At 35.4% G+C, this 20,377-nt stretch overlaps 2 protein-coding genes across 2 annotated transcripts in view; one reads left to right on the top strand and one right to left on the bottom strand.

Annotated features, from left to right (window-relative positions):
• The first annotated feature begins 2,285 nt into the window (after positions 1-2,285).
• LOC127881099 (succinate dehydrogenase [ubiquinone] iron-sulfur subunit, mitochondrial-like) lies at positions 2,286-12,745 on the top strand. Its single transcript, XM_052428794.1, has 9 exons — positions 2,286-2,424; positions 3,525-3,593; positions 6,499-6,557; positions 7,585-7,728; positions 8,136-8,211; positions 9,776-9,898; positions 11,323-11,432; positions 11,753-11,867; positions 12,511-12,745. The coding sequence occupies exons 1-9, from the start codon at positions 2,362-2,364 to the stop codon at positions 12,610-12,612; spliced, it is 861 nt and encodes a 286-aa protein (XP_052284754.1). The 5' UTR covers positions 2,286-2,361; the 3' UTR covers positions 12,613-12,745.
• Positions 12,746-18,717: 5,972 nt separating this feature from the next.
• The window catches only part of LOC127881089 (DNA-directed RNA polymerase, mitochondrial-like), an 82,541-nt gene continuing 80,881 nt past the window's right edge, over positions 18,718-20,377 (bottom strand). The window contains exon 35 of the mRNA XM_052428774.1: positions 18,718-19,335. Coding sequence (XP_052284734.1) covers positions 19,286-19,335 — 50 coding nt within the window. The 3' untranslated portion in view covers positions 18,718-19,285. The remainder of the gene's footprint in view (positions 19,336-20,377) is intronic.

Raw genomic sequence — 20,377 nt, 5'->3', positions numbered from 1 at the left:
CAGTGTTTCAAAACGATACTTCTTCAAAAACAAACAAAATACTCAAAAAGGAATCTAGGCAAAATAACATCTGGACTGTCGTGCCCGGTATACACTTAATTCACTTGCGATCGGGGTTCTGTTCCTGATGACCTCAAGTCAGCGAGAGTTATTCCCCTCTATAAGAAAAGTGTTAAGACAGGTTGAAAACTACAGACCGGTTTCGATCTTAAGTATCATTTCAAAGATCCTTGAAAGAGTAATTTATGACCAAGTTGAAGGTTACTTGAATGACAAAAAGCTTCTGTATAGCTATCAATCAGGATTTAGGCGTGGCTATTCTACAGACACCTGCCTTACCCATATATCTGATTATATTCGTTTTAAGATGGATGAAGGTAAGATGGTGGGTATGATATTGTTAGACCTACAGAAGGCCTTCGATACCGTCAATCATAGTATTTTAATCATGAAACTTGAGGCTATTGGTCTCCATAGTGACGCAGTCAGGTGGTTTACCTCCTATCTCTCCGATCGCCATCAGGTTGTTGACGTATCAGGTACTATGTCCTTCGAGGCCTCCATCTCATGTGGTGTTCCTCAGGGCTCCATTTTAAGTCCCCTTTTATTTTTAATTTATGTGAATGATATGGCCGCTTTGGTAAGAAATAAAATTTTACTTTATGCTGATGATACTGGCATCCTGGTAGCTGGTAAACACATTAAAGAAATTGAATCCATTCTTTCTAGCGATCTCGTACTTATAAGTGAGTGGTTAGTGGACAATAAACTTTCCCTACATCTTGGTAAAACAGAATCTATATTGTTTGGCTCAAAGCCCAAACTAAGGTCAAATTCTCAGTTAAATGTCTCTTGCAATGATGTGTCAATTACTCCATCAAGTTCTGTTAAGTACCTAGGTGCTGTATTGGACCAGTTCCTGTCTGGTAAAACCATTGCTAGATCAATTATTACAAAGGCAAACTCAAGGTTAAAGTTCCTATACAGAAATAGTAAGTTCTTAACATTGCACACCAGAAAACTCCTTGTCATGTCTCTTATACAGTGCCACTTTGACTATGCCTGCTCTTTTTGGTACCCTGGTCTTATTCAGTCACTTAAAAATAGGCTTCAAACTACACAAAACAAGATGATTAGGTTTATTCTGAATATGGATAACAGATCACATGTTGGTCAAGAACAGTTTTCACATTTAGGTTGGCTGCCTGTTTCAAAAAGAGTAGAACAGATCATACTTTGTCATGTACATAAGATTAAAAATGGCCTTGCACCAGAGTATATGGGTGAGAATTTTAAGCCAGTGTCTGGCGTACATAATCGTTGTACTAGGTCTAATATGGTAGCTCAGCCAGAATCTGATCATTTTGCTGAAAATTTTACATTTGAAGACTCTGGTCGTTTTTCCAAACCAAGAGTAGGAAGTTTTGGTTCTAAAACATTTACATATAATGGTATCTGTTTATGGAACAATCTTCCTCAAAACATCAGGGATGTACCTAAACCTAACAATTTCAAGGGTGCCATCAAGAAACAGTTTTTAGAGTCTTTATAGCTTTTTATAGTATATTTTTTATTATGAATTTTATGTTCTGTTAAAATACTGTGATACATTTTTAAGTCTTATGATCAATAAGATGCAAGGATCTCATAATTATTCTTTAACTTATAGTATGCTACAAAGTGTGTTTATTAACTACCTATGCAGTGTGTAACTTTCTTATGCAACTTCTGTGATAATAATGAACATGTGATTATATTTATTCATTCTTAATCAGTAATATACTTTATTAAACAGTACATATTTGATACATATACATTATTAAAATCTAATACATGACTGTTTCATGGTTACTGCCACCAATAACAAGGACCACAATGGAAATAAGTGAAAATCATTTTTCTCTTTTTTGTGTTATCCTTGGTATTGTGTGTGCATTCCATGGTTTGCTATGTATATTGCTGTAATAATATATTTTATATTGTCTGCATTATGTAGTAACTATGTAATGTTCATATGTTTACCAAATAAAATCAATCAATCAATCTGTACGTGAATTAACCCGTCGCCCGCCGTACATACACTTCGTTATATAGCATTAAACTTATGCTTGCTTTAATACAGCTTTGTGATTCGTTGATCAATTCCTGTTTTGACAAAATAACTGACAAGAAATAAACCATTGCGTTCCACGTTATTATGTTTTGTGTCAGACGTACCACTTTAGTATGAGCCGGGTTACAGGCAACCGACATTGTTTTTTTATCAGGATTTGACTGTGTGTAACCGATTACATAACTACGAAACCAGTCAGAAGTATTTTCCTTCGGATCATTTCGGCTTTGTTTATCATCGAAGAGAAGATGTCAGCGAGAGAGGCTGTCAGACTTTTGAAGCCCAAATCGGCGTTTCTGCAGCTTGTTCAGGTTAGTATCGAGGTATTATTCATCACATTCGGTTCAAGTTTTTTAAGTACATTAATTTACTTAAAATTTGTCATTTGAGCACACGGAGAACTTCGAATTATTACAAGTCACCTTGCAGTTATGCCAAAATTGTGAAAGGTCAAGGTCGCTTTTTTTCTTTCGTCTTGTTTGTAATAAACTTAAACCCCCAAATTTTCTTGGGCTTTCTTCTTTTACTCATAACGTTAAATCATCTGCTAAAGTATTGAGCGGTTTTTGACAATTCAAAAGGCATCGGCATTTTATCTCTAGTTAATATAATTGTTTAGACTTATGTAACATGATTTTGGATGTTCTTCAACTTCTTGCATAACTAAAGACTTACTTTTATATAACATAATCTCTTATGCTTTTGTATAAGGCAATTATGAAACGAGTCCAATATTTCATATGGTACTAATGGTTTATTAATACCAATAAGTATGACATGTTTAATAACATACTAATTTCATTCCATATTGAATTTTTAACCAGTTAGTTATAACAGTAAACCAGACTTTTTCTCATCTTGGAAAAATCACTGATATCCATGAAATTGAGAATCTAAATGTCTTTTTAGCTTGGCTGTTTTCGGAGAAAACCCGAGGTATTGTCATAGCTGACTCCTCTTCTGGCGTCGTGCTAACACCTTTACATTTTGTTAACCGCTTGAACATTGGCTCTCAAATCAAAGTGCTTCCACCTACAACTTTGAAACTTCATATGTAGATGCACCTTGATGAGTTCAACACGCAACATCCATTTTGGGGTCACTAGGTCACTGTGACCTCTTAAAAAAATTCTGACAAACTTTCATTTATTCAAAACTGCACCCGCAGCCTAGCGTTGGCATCCGCTATGCGGTGCTCTTGTTATAAGATATTCAAGGTGAGCCTTGGTTTCCTTTTATTGTAGTCAATAAGTGACATGCGAGGCATAAGCAGCAAACATCTCAGTTTGGAATAAATGTTGGTGTTGGTTTAAGGGCTTTATGAGACAAACTTAATGGTATAAACGTCTGTTTTTAACTTTTAAGCGGCAAATTTTATGGCATGATAAGCTTCTTACCATTTTAATTGTAGGCGAGATGTGCACAGACTGCAGCGGCCACACAGCCAGCGAGAATGAAGAAGTTTTCCATCTACAGATATGTACGTACTCAATCATCAGTCAATGGCAATGATTTATGATGTACTGTGAAGTCTCTGCATCTTTTATACTTCAATATGCATGGTCAATTGTGATATCAAGTGAGAAACTGCTCTCAGCTTTTGCAGGGCTTAACACTAAGGCACGTCCGAACGACATTCACTGCCTGTACCTAGGTCCGGGCTAGATAATGTCCCAGGAACATGCCCGACGGGTCGTGTGTATTTTGGGCGGGATTATGTGTTCTATATCAATAAACTGCGTTTTAAATAAGCTTTTCAAAGATGCAAAAATCTTAATACAGTATGATCAGACGACAGTTAAATCCCATAGTTGGAGACAACAAACGGCTCGTAACTCGAAATAGATTTGGAACCCCCTGATTGCAATGAAAAAGAGGCCGACAATTCAGAAAATCCCCGGCGGTTTTCCTGGTTAAACATGTTGGTACCTATTTTTAAACCGAATTCCGCTAGAGACGGTTTTTGATTGGTTTCCTCAAAGTGATGTGTTTTCTTGATATAAATACGTTTTCAACTAACAGCCAGGATCGTCCGGGATCGATGAAGGTATACAACTCGACATTAACACAACGTTACTATAAAATTATTAGCAGGGATCATATTTTCCCGCAACATCAATCGGTCTGGATTTAAATGGGGAAAGTGTCCGAAAAGTTTAATCCGAAATCATGACAAATTACGTTAAAATATATACTATTGATTTTGCCATTCATGAAGGTGGTATAATAAATGTACAAGTTTAATTGCCTTAGGCACTTTTTTTAAAACGGAACATACAAATTTTCTAAATTGGTTGTATCATTTTCTATTTCATTGTTGTTTCGTCTGCTATTTTTTCTGACTTTTTTCATCGTTGTCAATATTACAAATCTGTGTAAGTTTATACCGATGTTTTAAATCGTTTTCGACTCGATAATAGCTTACAAACATGCACTGAACCGAATAAATGTCTGTGCGTAGGTTGGTGTACGTTATAGTTTATTGTCGATTAACCCACGGCCGATAGTTAAGATGCGTAGGGATTAAATCACGAGTGCGAAGAACGAGTGATTTGAAACCACGCATCTTAACTTCCGGTCATGTTATTCAACAACAAACAATAAAGTACACAAATTATTTCAATTCTAACACGATTTTTACTAAAAATTTATACAATGTTTATTATTTTTCTTGTGTACTATTTTATGTGACGTTCCGCCCATAAAAATAACTTTCGGCTGTTCTGTCAATCAGATCCGCGACTTTCATTCATTTATTGCCGGATTATTTCGATGGTGAAAAAAGTATCGGCATGTTTTACTTAGTTACAGCGCGTGCTTTCAGTGTAAAAGGTCCGCCCACAATTATTGCAGAATATCCGATTTTCTTCTTTGTTTATATGAAAGTTTACTGTATCATGCATGAAATGCACATTTTCCACAAGGATAACATCGAGGTTTTCATCTCAGAAGTAACTGTCAACGATTTTATTGTGGACGAGTACACATTACGGACCGATTAGTGTGCAAGGTATAAGCTAGTGAAATTATCGATTGATATTGACACGGGGTTATTCACGCATGACTAATACACAACTGCGCGAATCTTCGCTGCTTGGGCATACCCTGATACTAGTCGGCTGACGTGCAATAAACTGGTCCAGACCGGTTTAGAGACTGCAGCGAATGGTTTATCACACCTAATCGAGATAAGAATGTAATTAGGGTGTTTTAGCATGTTCACTGTGTAATCGATTTCATGACATGGGAATTTTAGCAAACAGAATCAGACCGACTGTTTGTGATTTTCAATCGGTCTTTCATGACCCCAATCAGTCTAGGACCGACAAAACCGAAAAAAATATGATCCCTGATTATTAGTTATTTATCAATTGTAAATAATTTAAATTTGTTTGATCGATAAGAAGTGTTTTGACAATCTTTTTACGCAATTCAATGAGCAAAACTAATATTAATGGTCGATCCTGGCTTTTAGTAGAGAGTTAACCCTGAACAATTGTTACGACTACTGTAACACGTTATTTTGCGACACCTAAGATTCACTTACCATTTGTTGTCAGATGGCAACCGCGGCAATCTCTGTAAAAAAAGTAATGTTTCATGTCGTTGTTAAAGTTTGGCTTTACGGGTGGGGTTTGGGGTTCCTCGGATAAGAAAAGAAAAGGGAAGGAGGAATGTAAGAGAAAGTATGAGGAAAAAAAACAAGGAAATTTCTCCCGAAATGGCGTGAAGATTACAAATAGATGTCTTAAGTAGATGAATTCTGAATTCATTAGCATAAGTAAGGCAAGCTAATACGAATGATTGAATCATAATTGCGCATCTCCACGCACAAGAAAATACAAGTTGAATAAAAAATATAAAGGTTTTGATAATACTTCGGTCAGGACACATGAAAGATTGGTCGGGGCTAGTAGGTTCTGCATTTACTAGCCTGAATGGGCTAGTTAAAATAAAAGTTGGTGTAAAGCCCTGTTTTGGTTTTCATAAAACTCTTATCAGCTATTTTTGGAGTATTTTATATATTTTTTGAGATCTCAAACATTGCACTTTACCTGGCAATGGACTTTCTGACGGTTGAAGTGTTTTAAAAACGATTCAAAGGATTGCAATCAAATTTACTTAAGTAATTCTCCATATTATAAACATTCCATAGGGCATTTTATTTAGAAAATAATGAAGTTCATTTTTCAATGAGAAAAGACATAATTACCCTCCGACAGCTCTTGTTTCAACATCACAACATCTCATAAAAGCATATGTACCTGTGTTTGTATTTCCTCAACTGCTTAAAACACTTATCCTTTAATGATGTACTGATAAGATATTGAAGAATCTGGTTTCATTTGTTGAAGTGAAAATATCTGCACTGCTCTTCCTTGCAGAACCCTGACAAGCCTGGGGATAAGCCAAAGCAGCAGGTTTATGAAGTCGATCTTAACCAGTAAGTCACACACAGATTGTTGTTTTATGCAATTACCAAATTTTATTGTAGGGGTTAGATTTGATGACTACAATCGTAGACTCACTACTATCAGTGCTAATGGCAAAAAACTATGCTTCTATGCAATTGTGCCCATGTCAATTGACCAAGTTAATGATGTGATATATACCCGTGCTTCGTATGAATATGTCTTCATATTCAAGGATTTTGTGTTTTAATCTAGGGCATTGCTTGATAAACTGCATGTCTATCAAGAAATGTCATATGTTGTGAAAACAGTTGTTAACTAGCCTGCTAAACAACTCCTCTAAGTGAACAATTTCATTCCACCGTCCTTTTTACTCAAAATTAATGCTATATGATTGAAATTCATTTATGCAATCTAGTAACAATGACCAAAAATCCTAATTTTGTTTATTCTTCAAAGATGAAAAATGCTGACTTTGCACTTAAAAGAATTTTCAGGAATAAGGGGTCTTTAGCTCATCTTATTAACATGATGCCTCACTTATAAGTTTTTAATGCAATTTTTGGAGAGGTACATTTGAAAAGCACCAATATCTTTTATTTCTACATTTCATTCATTTTTATTCATTTGCTGTCAAGCATTAATATGCTTTTTATAAAAGGAGTATACTGCTTATGTTTTTTAACTCAAATTTAGTCAAAGCTTAAGTTTGTTGTAAGGATTTTTGATCACACAGGGCATTGAATATTGGAATTGAGCCATATTCAGGAAAAACTGGCCTAAATGTTATTTTTTATATATATGTGCGTGAAATATTGTTCCAAATTAGCATGTGCCTGTATGCATAGGCTATTCAAGAACTGACACTTTCAGCATAAAGTCAATTTCGTAGAATATTTAGAATATACCTCCTTTAAAAAACAAATCCATTGCAGCAGAAAGTGTAATTCTTATAAGCCTGTGCCAATTACACAGGTTAATCTCGGACAACACTTTACACACATGCATAAAGCCCCATTTTGCCAGAAGGAGGCTCAATTAAACTGTATCTCGCTGCAGGTGTGGCCCGATGGTTTTGGATGCCCTGATCAAGATCAAGGACACAATGGACTCAACCTTGACCTTTCGTAGGTCGTGTCGAGAGGGCATCTGTGGCTCATGTGCCATGAACATTGGAGGGGAGAATACTCTCGCTTGCTTATGGTGAGAATGGGGCCTATGTTGAGATTGCCCACTAGCTATTGTTATAGGATAAATGTTCATTGGGCAGATACCATATCTATAGCAGATTTCAAGTTTGACAAGTTCCGTAAGTGCAATGTGCATAATCCATAAAATAAAGAAATCTATAAAATAATTATTGATTCAAAATTATTTTCAAGTTAACTAGAAGTTATAAGGAAATTTGTGAGTTGTGCATCTTTTCTTGATGAACATGTGAAACTTAATTGATTCACTTTAAATTAAAATTATTATTTGTCAAAAGACAATATTTTTATGTCTATGTTTTTTCCCCCCTATGAGGGATATGTGTTTTTTGTCAGAAATTATTAAACACCAACATACCTTTGCCATTATTATGACATCAAAATGAAATATTTTGATTGCAGCAAGATCAATGACAACAGCTCCACACTGAAGATCTATCCTCTGCCACACATGTACGTCATAAAGGACTTAGTTCCAGTAAGTGGACTTCAGTATGGCCACATTGCTGTCCAAAATTGATGAAAAAATATATCAATTGAGTCAGGCTAAATCCTGATCTGAAACCATGTGAGAGTTAGAGTTTACACCCATGTGGAGTCTCTGGTTGTCCCTAAAATATCCCAATGGTGTAACACTGATCTGAAACCATTTGGCAGTTTTACTTAAAGCCATCTGGAATTGTATCTGGTTCACTGAGTGACTCAGTTTGATTGTAACTCTTTAAGGAGAACATAAAAAAAAATTCCTCTGTCAAAAAGTTAAACTACCATAAGAACTGAACAAAGAAAGATTTAAATGTTGCCCCTTAAAGTATAATATAAATTATTTTTGCTGATGGCAGTTCATCTGTCTGTGTAAACCTCATTTTTTTGCATTCCACCAGTCAACTTTTGAATGTATGTGATATGTGTTGGTAACAGCCAGGACATGGCCAACTTCTTACAGAACATGATTCTATCTCAGGACATTGCCAACTTTTAAATGTTTATTGTTATATGCTCAGGACATGATAAACATGATGTACATAATTCTAGTCAGTTTAAGGGAAAACTGTGCAAATTCATATGCTTTAGTTATTTCCCCAGATTAGCCTTTGCAGTCTGCACAGACAAATCAAGGACAGTAATTTCTGTTTAATGTTGCTTTTATAAGCTAAATAATAGTTGAGGCGGAGTGTCGTGTCTGATAAACCTGTATATTTTGCACAGACTTTACATATATGCTTTAAGCCCAGTTTTCCTAGAATAAGACTAATTCAATGTTCAGGACATGGCAAACTTCCAGCTTCTAAATGTATGACATTCTATGTTCAGGACATGGCAAACTTCCAGCTTTTAAGTGAATGACATTCTATGTTCAGGACATGACCAACTTCCAACTTCTATTGTATGACATTCTTTGTCCAGGACATGGCCAACTTCTAAATGTATGACATTCTATGTTCAGGACATTGTTGACTTCAAACTTCTAAATGTATGACATTCTATGTTCAGGACATGGCCAACTTCCAAATTCTAAATGTATGACATTTTATGTTCAGGACATGGGCAACTTAAAACTTCTAAATGTATGGCATTTTATGTTCAGGACATGGCCAACTTCCAAATGTATGACATTCTATGTTCAGAACATGGCCAACTTCCAACTTTTAAATCTATGACATTCTATTTTCAGGACATGGCCAACTTCTAAATGTAGCGCATTCTATGTTCAGGACATTGCTGACTTCAAATTTCTAAATGTGTGACATTCTTTATTCAAGACATGGCCAACTTCTAAATGTATGACATTCTTTGTTTAGGATATGGCCAACTTCTAAATGTATAACATTCTATGTTCAGGACATAGCAAACTTCTAAATGTATGACATTGTATCTTCAGGACATGGTTAACTTCTAAATGTATAACATTCTATGTTCTGGACATGGCCAACTTCTAAATGTATGACATTCTATGTTCAGGACATGGCCAACTTCTAAATGTATAACATTCTATGTTCAGGACATTGCCAACATTTAAATGTATGACATTTTCTGTTCAGGATATGGCCAACTTCTATGCCCAGTATGAAAGCATTGAGCCGTACCTGAAGAAGAAGGGCATCAAGGAGGAGGACATAGGCAAGGAGTCGTACCTTCAGAGTGTGGAGGACCGCGCTAAACTGGTGAGTGGTACAATGACTTTTTATTTCGGTTATTAAGCATTGAAGGTTTAGTTGAATCACAATTATTTAAATCATGATAATATGAAACGAATATTAATTATGAGTAACTGCAGTGGGCTCATTTCTGCATAGCCTTTATGATTGCATGATATCCCTGTGTTGTACCCTAACTGTAAGATCAAAGTATACAGGTACTTCAGGATGCGCTGTAAGAGTATTCCGTGTGCATTCTGCTCCTTGAGATGTCTTGTGCCTATGTATCCCTGTGTTTAACCCCTACATATGTTACATGTTTTTAACCAGGTTTTCCGAAGGAAAAAACTGGTTATTAGATTGGCGAATGCGGGCGGGCTGGCTGGCTGGCGGGCTGGCGGAATAAGCTTGTCCGGGCCATAACTATGTTGTTCATTGTCAGATTTTAAAATCATTTGGCACATTTGTTCACCATCATTGGACGGTGTGTCGCGCGAAATAATTACGTCGATATCTCCAAGGTCAAGGTCACACTTTGAGTTCAAAGGTCAAAAATGGCCATAAATGAGCTTGTCCGAGCCATAACTATGTCGTTCATCGTCAGATTTTAAAATCATTTGGCACATTTGTTCACCATCATTGGACGGTGTGTCGCGCGAAATAATTACGTCGATATCTCCAAGGTCAAGGTCACACTTTGAGTTCAAAGGTCAAAAATGGCCATAAATGAGCTTGTCCTGGCCATAACTATGTCATTCATTGTGAGATTTTAAAATCATTTGGCACATTTGTTCACCATCATGGGACGGTGTGTCCCACGAAAGAATCACGTCAATATCTCCAATGTCAAGGTCGCCACGACTAAAAATAGATTTTTAAAAAAAAAACTTACAAAGGGGGTTAATTTTTTTTGGTCATTTCAAAAGTTCAGTTTGAGTTTTCTCCCTTTATCAGATTTTTTTTTCACAATGAAAACCTGGTTTTGTGACAATTTTGTCCCTTGTTAATTATAATTATTGTTTTAACTCTAGTTATTATAATTATTGTTTTAACTCTAGTTATATCAATTTATTACATAATATTTTACTTTTACCGTGTTTTAATAGTGTAGCCAGTATTGTTCTATTGCTTAAGTTCCTTACAGCATTATTATTTATATCACACATTTTAAGATCATTAATCCTTTAATTAATGCTGCATAATATTATCAATACCTCTTATGTTTTATCAATTTTATGTACATATATATGTTTTGTACAACGCCATTGAATATAATTATATAAATAGGCGTTTCATCAAATTAGCAAGTTTTAAGGATCCCTTATATTAGTGTATCCTGCATACTACCTCAGTAACTCCACATCATGTCTTGTTCCTAACTTCCTATACAACCCTGTTGTACCCCAGCTGTCATACTACCACTGTAATCTCTAAGTATACATGTTTTTCAGGACGGTCTATATGAGTGTATCCTATGTGCGTGTTGTTCCACTTCATGTCCCAGTTATTGGTGGAACTCGGACAAGTATCTCGGCCCAGCTGTGCTCATGCAGGCTTACAGGTAACACTTCGCACTAACAAAAGTCTCGTAGTGCTGTTGTGATTTTCGCTTGAATGAAATATTTTTAGTTATAATTGAGTCTCATTTAATGAAAACTGGTCCTACCACATTTGCAGTGGTGTCCTTGAGGAGTCTTGGCAGTCTGTTAAGGCTAATCAGGGGTGGTACTTTCCTGTATGGTATTTTGGTTTAAGGATTTAGGAAGTATGTTCTTTGTTAAAATCCATATGCATACTGCACAAACTAATCTTGAAGGACACTTAATGTACATGCTTAAAGCCCAGTTTTTCCCTTACATGTGAATTTTGGCCTCATTAAAGGTGGATGGTGGATTCGCGTGATGACTACACCGACGAGCGTCTTGCCATGATGGAGGACAAGTATTCCGTGTATCGGTGTCACACCATCATGAACTGTACCAAGACTTGCCCCAAGGTAACACAGGCCTTGCCCAACGATGTGATTTCTCTCTTTTCAGCTGATGTCCCCCCTTTGAACATCAATGTAATTGTCCAAATAGTCAAGAACTTTGCTGGATTTATTTACGAGTTGTGTTCTGAGAAAACTGGGCATAATGCATGTGCGTAAAGAGTTGTCTCAGCAGGGATTTCTATAGATTTTAGAAACCAGGAGTCAATGACCGGTCATAAATAAATGAAGGGAAAACAACAACAAATGCATTTTTATCCCATGTTTTTATGTCCCCCAGCACTATAGTGGGGGGCATTTTGTTTTTGCCCTGTCTGTTGGTTTGTGTGTTTGCGTCAAACTTTAGCATTTGCCATAACTTTTGCAATATTGAAGATAGCAACTTCATATTTGGCATGCATGTGTATATCATGGAGCTGTACATTTTGAGGGGTGAAAGGTCAAGGTCATCCTTCAAGGTCAAATATTTGGGTCAAAATCGCGTATTTAATGTACACTTTTGCAACATTGAAGATAGCAACTTGATATTTGGCATGCATGTATATCTCATGGAGCTGCACATTTTGAGTGGTGAAAGGTGAAGGTCTAGGTCAAAGATCAAATATATGGGGACATAGTGTTTCACAAACACATCGCTTGTTTGTTTCAGGGTTTGAATCCAGGTTTGGCAATCGGTGAGATGAAGAAAATGATGGCTCTATACGATGCCAACAAAGCCAAGGCCAAGGCTGATGTTGCAGCAAAGGTTTAGAGAGGGACTAGCGTAGATCCAGCGCTGTGAACAAGGATGGGAAGCCAACAGGACATTTTTGTTATGTTTTATCAGTTATTGTGACCATAATTAATATGGATTGTTGTTTTATTGAATAAAAAAGCTGCTGTAACTGACTCGTGAACATTTCTTGTTACCAGAGTGTAGTCGTGTACATTTAAATATTTGCAATGTTTTTAATTTTATGCAGCCTTGTATTGCAAAACTTATAATGCAAGCTTTTTTTTTAACAGATTATCGTGATGTTTTAAATTATTTGTGTTAATATTATTGTGTAGATTGTGGGGATTAAAAATACAACAGAATTTAAAAGCAAACCATGAACATTCAAAGATAATAATTGGACAACATCCTTTTTGGCATAAAACTAATCATGAGCATTCTTAGACTTTTTCTTGAAAACGATTTGAATATTTATAGTTGTTAATGAAAAGAAATAAACTTATTGTTTCAGTAAAATTGTAATATGTAAAAACTATAAATTATTAAATACATGTGTAATTATTATTATTATAAATTGTTCCCTTATATATTATTAAAGGGCGGCGATTTCATTATTTAACTAGAGTATTTACTATCGTTCTGCTTTTTAAAAGCAGACAAAAAAAAATAAAAAATGAATAAAACATGTACACAAAAAATTGGGAAATTCCGAATTGTCTGCGCAGATTTCTTACAACTCTTTTATTTTACGACTGCAACGATCAAACAACACATTACTTCAGTCAATGACACAATTCCAATTTATTTTGCCCCCCAATAAACATCACAAAAATGTAATAGAATGCCTGAAGTAAATTCACTAACAGATCTATTTAATATGTTAGACAAAAAAAAGTGGGATATAAAGGCCGCTGTGTTAAACAGGAAAAACAGACGGTGGTAATAACAAGCCCCTAAAGATCAGCTATTCACTCGTGGAAACCTTCACTTAAAAAATATGCCTACCAGAGGTGGATGACCACACGTTAAAATTACAGACGTGAAGTAACTCCGTTATAGCAGCAACACCGCCTGCCCAAAATAAAAAATGCTATCGCTCATCAAGCGACTGAACTAGGAAAAACCATATACTTGATTGGGCTAAACCTAGTTCTGCCAATCGCTTGACCATTTAGAATAGCTTTTGCAATCACACTTTTGCATGACTCTTAATATCAATAATGGCTACACTTGCCATTACACTTTTACATGACTCTTTTAATATAAAAAATAGCCACACTTGCGATCACACCTCAATAACCGCTACACTTGCGATCACACTTTTACAGGACTCTTTTAATATCAATAATGGCTACACTTGCGATCACACTTTTACATTACTCTTAATATCAATAATCGTTACACTTGCAATCACCCTTTTACATGACTTATAATATCAGTAATTGCTACACTTGCAATCACCCTTTACATGACTTATAATATCAGTAATTGCTACACTTGCAATCACACTTTTACATGACTTATAATATCAGTAATTGCTACACTTGCGATCACACTTTTACATGACTTATAATATCAGTAATTGCTACACTTGCAATCACACTTTTACATGACTTATAATATCAGTAATTGCTACACTTGCGATCACACTTTTACATGACTTATAATATCAGTAGTTGCTACACTTGCGATCACAATACCCCCTTTTCACAAACTTACGCAGACATTAAAATATCATTAATGACACCTAAACGTTTTTCCCCTACGATATTGCTACTATTTTTTAAGCTTAATCTTTAATAACTTGGAATTTCCCGAAAGGACAAGGTTGCTATACTACGCATGTAGTCACAGAGTCCATTCAGATAAATGTTTAAGAGTAAATGCGCGAATTTGATTGAGATCGAATCTGAGATACCTCAGATTGTCCAAAAACAAGGTCACCAACTAAATTCTTAGAAGGCCACATTAATGACTCAATCTTGATGAAACTTTGTTTAAATTTATGTTTACCAAATCTGGGCATAGTTTGTAAAATGATAGTGTGCATCAAAAGACTGCAATCTGGTCACATCTTGTAAGCCAACAAGTTTTAACAAGGCGAATGTTGATGCCACACAACGCTAAACGGACAAATGGCGATCACAAAAGCGCATATTGTGCTCAGGTGAGCTGAAAGCCTTGCAACCACTATTGAAGCCAATAAGAATGGATTGAATTTTGAAAATTGGTCTGAATGTTTATTTTCCATTAAATATGTCCAGTTCGAATCTTGGACCTGTGTGTCTAGGAACAAGGTCTTAGGTCAGATATTTGAAACAAGAAATATCTTTTAAAAAGATATACAGCGTTGATTGTGGTCGGTGTTGATAAACGATCAAAATTTGTAGCTATGATATCAAAAATGCTTTTTTTTAGTTCTTAGCTGCATTACACGCAAATCAATTACAAGGTGTTGCGCCAGATATTGTGGCTTATTTTGTTTCGTTAGATATTATTGATAAGATATCTGTACTTACAGAATAGAAAATCACAAGAAGAATTAAAATAATCGAAAGCATATAGTTCAGCCGGCAACACACGAATCATTTGAAATATTTATACGCACGTTCTTCGAACAGACCTTTTTTTGTGTTTTTTCAGACATTGTTATTTGATTCCATTATTAAAATAGTATCGTGAATCATTACGCTCATGCTTAATAAATTGGTCTACATGGTTGAATATTTCTAATGAAATTAATCAAAACTGGTACTTATCATGCAATTGTTGAAAACACATGAAGAATCAATGATTGACGTACCATAATAATATCACCTAATATCTTCATTTAATATATTTCGTTTTAGTTTACCGATAGTGTTTTTATAACGATTTCTGTAACTGACAGCGAACTGACCTTGATACCATAAGAGTTGAAATGCAATGCATTAAGGTGAGGTAACGTTTCCACCGCTGGAAGGACGGCTTGTTTAAAGTTTTATACATTTACGTGTTTAACGGTCAATTTATAAAATCATTTTAAATATTTTCACCAAAGCGTATATCAGGTTATTGAACAACACTACTATGATCTAAAATTTATGAGTGCACAGAATGCAATATCGTAGTAATTACCAAATATGAGATAACAGCTTTACAGTACAAACGCTCTGTTGCTGACAATCTTCTTAGTATAAAGGGGCACAAAATGTATTGGTGGCGAGAGTTGAGTGTAAAACTGCTCTATCTCTCAAGCCTTATTATTAGAGATACAATTGTTTCATGCTGAATACCCAGTTAACATCGTTGCTAAACGAACTGCACTATCCCTTTTCATACCATATACTTCCCAAAAATAGAAAGTAGATTGAATAACATATTAATGTAAATGTGAAAACTGTTCTAGGTAGCAAGTTTTTTACTGCCAAAAGTTTCAGGCCCACCGACGGGAAATTTTATATTCAAATTGATTGGACACTTACAAAGGTCAGGTGCAGGTGAAAAGCTGGCGTATACAGCTACGCCAAAAAAATCAAAAAATCTCACTACTCGAAAGGCAGCAAGTCTCCCCCCCCCCCCCCCGCCACTGGTGGAGAGACATTTTTTTTTTGGCATTGTCCGTCGGGAGCACTTGTGTACAGAGCCATATCTGGGAACTGCTTCGGCCAATTTCATTGTAACCTAGTGTGAAATTGAATATGGATATGAACCCTTTATGTATAGGATTTTGTCTGTAGTTTGCTGCATCTTCAATAACTTAAGAACCAAAGCCATGAAACTTATCACAGTTGTTCTCAATCATCTGAGGCTGAATGACTTGCTAGACCTTAACCCTAAAGACAAGGTTAGGGTCACACATTGAGGTCAAAGATCATTAATTTGATTTCTTATTAATAATTAAGCACCTAATTCAACATGCATCAATGGATTCTAGGATTATTTTCTGCAATTGCTCTCCTTAATCTGGCTGTGTGGGACAGGCAAGACTTGTGGTCTCTAGGGTCAAGGTCACTCAGCGAGGTTAAAATACCGGTATTGCAAATTTTGATACCTTAAAATTATTTAACAGGGGGTGCTTGTTTCTCACACTTAATGAAACTTATTCAGAATGTTTAAATTCACGATATCAAGGTCAAGTTTCAAGCTGGATCAGTTGCATCCCAAAACTTGGTCATCAATTCACAAAAACTTGTCGACACTCTAGTGACCACATGTATGACTCTTCTTGATGAAACTTGGTCACAATTTTTATTCTTTAAATATTACGGCCATGTTTAAATCTGGGTAAAAAGTCTAGGACCGATATTAGATTTTTTCACCGAACCTCAAACAAATTGCAACAGAAAATGTTTTAGTGATTTGGACTGTTGCATATGCTATATATAAAAAATCGCCATTGATAGGTCAAGAGCAATAAACAGCTGCGCCATGAGCGCATGATACGCCCGTCGTTCGCCAATGAAGTAGTAAGGTAATAAATAACCCTTTGAATCATTTTTTTACTTCAGTTTATTTGTATTTGAATACATGGTTTATTTTATAAGTACATGAGCATGGAGCGCCGTCTCCTTGACATTCATACCATATCTTTTTTTGAGTATATGTATGCATTTCTTTAGAGGATATGGAGTTGAAGTAAACCTGTTATAGATATTTTGACCAATAATAAAAGAGAAATGTAGATGGGTAAGTGGTAGTGTACAATCGGAATAGAAAAAAGCTCACCTTGTTCAATTTTTCAGGGATACTAAAAAAAAAAAAAAAAAAATCCATCGAAGGATATTTGAGGTACAGTAGGACATTCAATGAAATCACGAAATTTTGACGAACAAAGTCCCATAACTCTGGAATGACAATTCAGAATTCCGTCAAAAACGAAAGGGGATCAGGGTTTATCAATATTAAGATTGTGTTGAAATTTGAAAAAAATCTATCGAAGGATATTTGAGCTACAGTAGGACATTCAATGAAATCACGAAATTTTGACGAACAAAGTCCCATAACTCTGGAACGACAATTCAGAATTCCGTCAAAAACGAAAGGGGATCAGGGTTTATCAATATTAAGATTGTGTTGAAATTTGAAAAAAATCCATCGAAGGATATTTGAGCTACAGTAGGACATTCAATGAAATCACGAAATTTTGACGAACAAAGTCCCATAACTCTGGAACGACAATTCAGAATTCCGTCAAAAACGAAAGGGGATCAGGGTTTATCAATATTAAGATTGTGTTAAAATTTGAAGAAAATCTGTCAAAGGATATTTGACGTAGCGTACGACATTAACAGACGGACGGACGGACGGACGGACAGACGGACGCGGGGTATACCATAATACGTCCCGTCATAGACGGGCGTATAAAAAGTAGTTTTTTGCCTCTTTTGCTTTTATTTCTGTTGCAATTTGTTTGAGGTTAAACAGTTACATTTATTACATATTCCATTCAACAGTATAAATTATGCTTATCTGAATAACAAAAAACATATGCCCATTTAATGAACACATTCACTACGATTATTATCCTTAAAAACTCCATATTTCAATTAAGGAAAATAATAGTATAAAAACACCCCAATTCAGGTAAACATTAATACAATAACAAAGTCTTGCTGTGCCCTGGCGATTGAAACTTCACTCACAAAGCATTATTTATACAAACGACTATAGAATCTGCATTTTAAAATGCTAATATGGAATCAAGAAAGATTGTATTGGAAAAAGTCATTTTTTATGTGAAAGTTGATTTCCGAAAAAAAATTGGCTTCAGCCAATACCATTTGAAAACTTTTAATTCCATTATAGGTCTTAATTTATTAATAAACAAGAGATGTGTTTGTCAGAAACACAATGCCTCCTAATGCGCCGCTTTTTTTGTTGTTGACATTTGACCTTGAAAGATGACCTTGACCTTTCACCACTCAAAATGTGCAGCTCCATGAGATACACATGCATGCCAAATATCAAGTTGCTATGTTCCATATTTCAAAAGTTATTGCAAAACTTAAATGTAAGGTTAAAGTTTTGGTGACAGAATGACAGGCCAAAAACAATATACCCCGGATCATTCCATCCGGGGGCATAAATTATTGACTACATTGCCTATGTATAAAACTCTCATCAAAAATGCAGAATGGCATGGATGGCTTCTCTGCAAAAAACTATTCCAAAGTTTATTTGAACCATTCATGAAAAGTATGCCAATTGATTTTTAATCTTGAAATTGATTTTCAATCCTGAAATTGACACATCTCATTCAGTTATGACTTGTATGCAGATGTTGTGTCAATATTGTCATGTTTTCCTGATTTATACCCCACACAATCAATTACCCCACTGTTTTGCCGCTGTGATCATGTGTCATCCATTAGCATCAGAAAATTCTCCCTGCTTTCACAAACCAATGATATGCTTATGATGGAACAGAATCGTAGCACCACTGATCTGAGCTATATTTGTCTGCTTTTATTTAACAGTGTATGGTGAAATCTTGATGCTGATCCTGATTTCCTGAATATTCCATAGGACGACACATGTGAGCTGGTGTAGTCATTAAGACACACCTCCAATACCGGTACATGCTTACTTCCACCACCGTTATTTTGCCAGCGTTCTCTTGGTCATTAAATTGTTTTCCTTGTTAACAACCCTGCATAATGATGTATGGAAACCAACGTTGTAATCATGTAACACCAATGATCACCCATAAGCATCGCAAACTCAACAACTAACTGAAGAAATACGTGGAGTCCATGACATTCTTGAGGTCAAATGTACCTGTCAACAACAAAAATAAGAAAACCAGTTATCTAAGAAATTTCTTAAAAGTCACTGTACAAGAACAGGTTGAAAAGAAAGCATGACTTTTATAAAAGAAAGAACATGTTAAAGAGAACAATACCGTTCACTATCAATTTCACTTACAACTCAAAAAACTATAAAACATATCATTTACAGTTCAACATAAAACTAGTTTGGCCCTTAGGCGCTCACCTAGAACCAAAAGATCTCAATTATTCTGAGCAAAGTTTCACGATAGACTTATAAGGAAAACTGCCAGAATACATGTAGTGATATTTGTTGCAAAGATTATTTGATTTAGCAAAGCTTAGAAGACCTGAACCACAAACCTTAAGGATTGGTTCATGTTTTCGTGCCCAGCAAATAATCTTTTTTTTAATGTAAAAAACCCTTAAAACCAATACCACAAGACTAAGTGAATGTTGAATTTCAAGAAATTGCAGTAACTTTTCCCTACAGAGCTTTAAGAATATATGAGCATCGTTCTGCGAAAACTAGGCTTAATGCATGTTGTTGTCCCAGATTTACCCGTGCAGTCGGCATAAGCTATCAGTGTCAAAGTCTTTTCCACACAAAAATTTAGTTGAAGCAAAATATGTTGTCCTTGATTCAGGGCTTTTTTTCTTCTTAAAGAATGTCTGTTTTTCACAAATTTGAGAAGTTTGTGAATCAAACTTGCACAATTTAAAGAAGTTCCCTACTAAAAAAATTTTTTACTACTCTTTTTTAAAGTTTGTGATCGCTTTTTGTTTGTCGTCCATTGTGCAGAGTCAACATTTGCCTTGTTAACTCTATAAAGGCAACATTTATTGTCCAATCTTCATGAAATTTGGTCAGAAGATTGGATTCAATGATATCTTGGATGAGTTCGAAAATGGTTACGTTTGCTTGAAAAACATGGCTGCCAAGGGGCGGGGCATTTTTCCTTATATGGCTATTAAAATCTTGTTAACACTCTAAGAGGCCACATTTACTGTCTGATCTTCATGAAACTTGGTCAGAAGATTCATCCCGATAA

Source organism: Dreissena polymorpha, chromosome 5 (assembly GCF_020536995.1).
Source record: "Dreissena polymorpha isolate Duluth1 chromosome 5, UMN_Dpol_1.0, whole genome shotgun sequence".
NCBI lineage: Eukaryota > Metazoa > Mollusca > Bivalvia > Myida > Dreissenidae > Dreissena > Dreissena polymorpha.
Note: the sequence above shows the minus strand (reverse complement) of the source record. Positions and strands in the feature narration are given on the sequence as shown.

Coding starts and splice junctions, on each gene's coding strand:
- LOC127881099 (XM_052428794.1), top strand. CDS start 2,362: ATGTCAGCGAGAGAGGCTGTCAGACTTTTGAAGCCCAAATCGGCGTTT. Junction 2,425..3,524: donor CGTTTCTGCAGCTTGTTCAG/GTTAGTATCGAG, acceptor TTTTAATTGTAG/GCGAGATGTGCACAGACTGC. Junction 7,729..8,135: donor AATACTCTCGCTTGCTTATG/GTGAGAATGGGG, acceptor TTTTGATTGCAG/CAAGATCAATGACAACAGCT.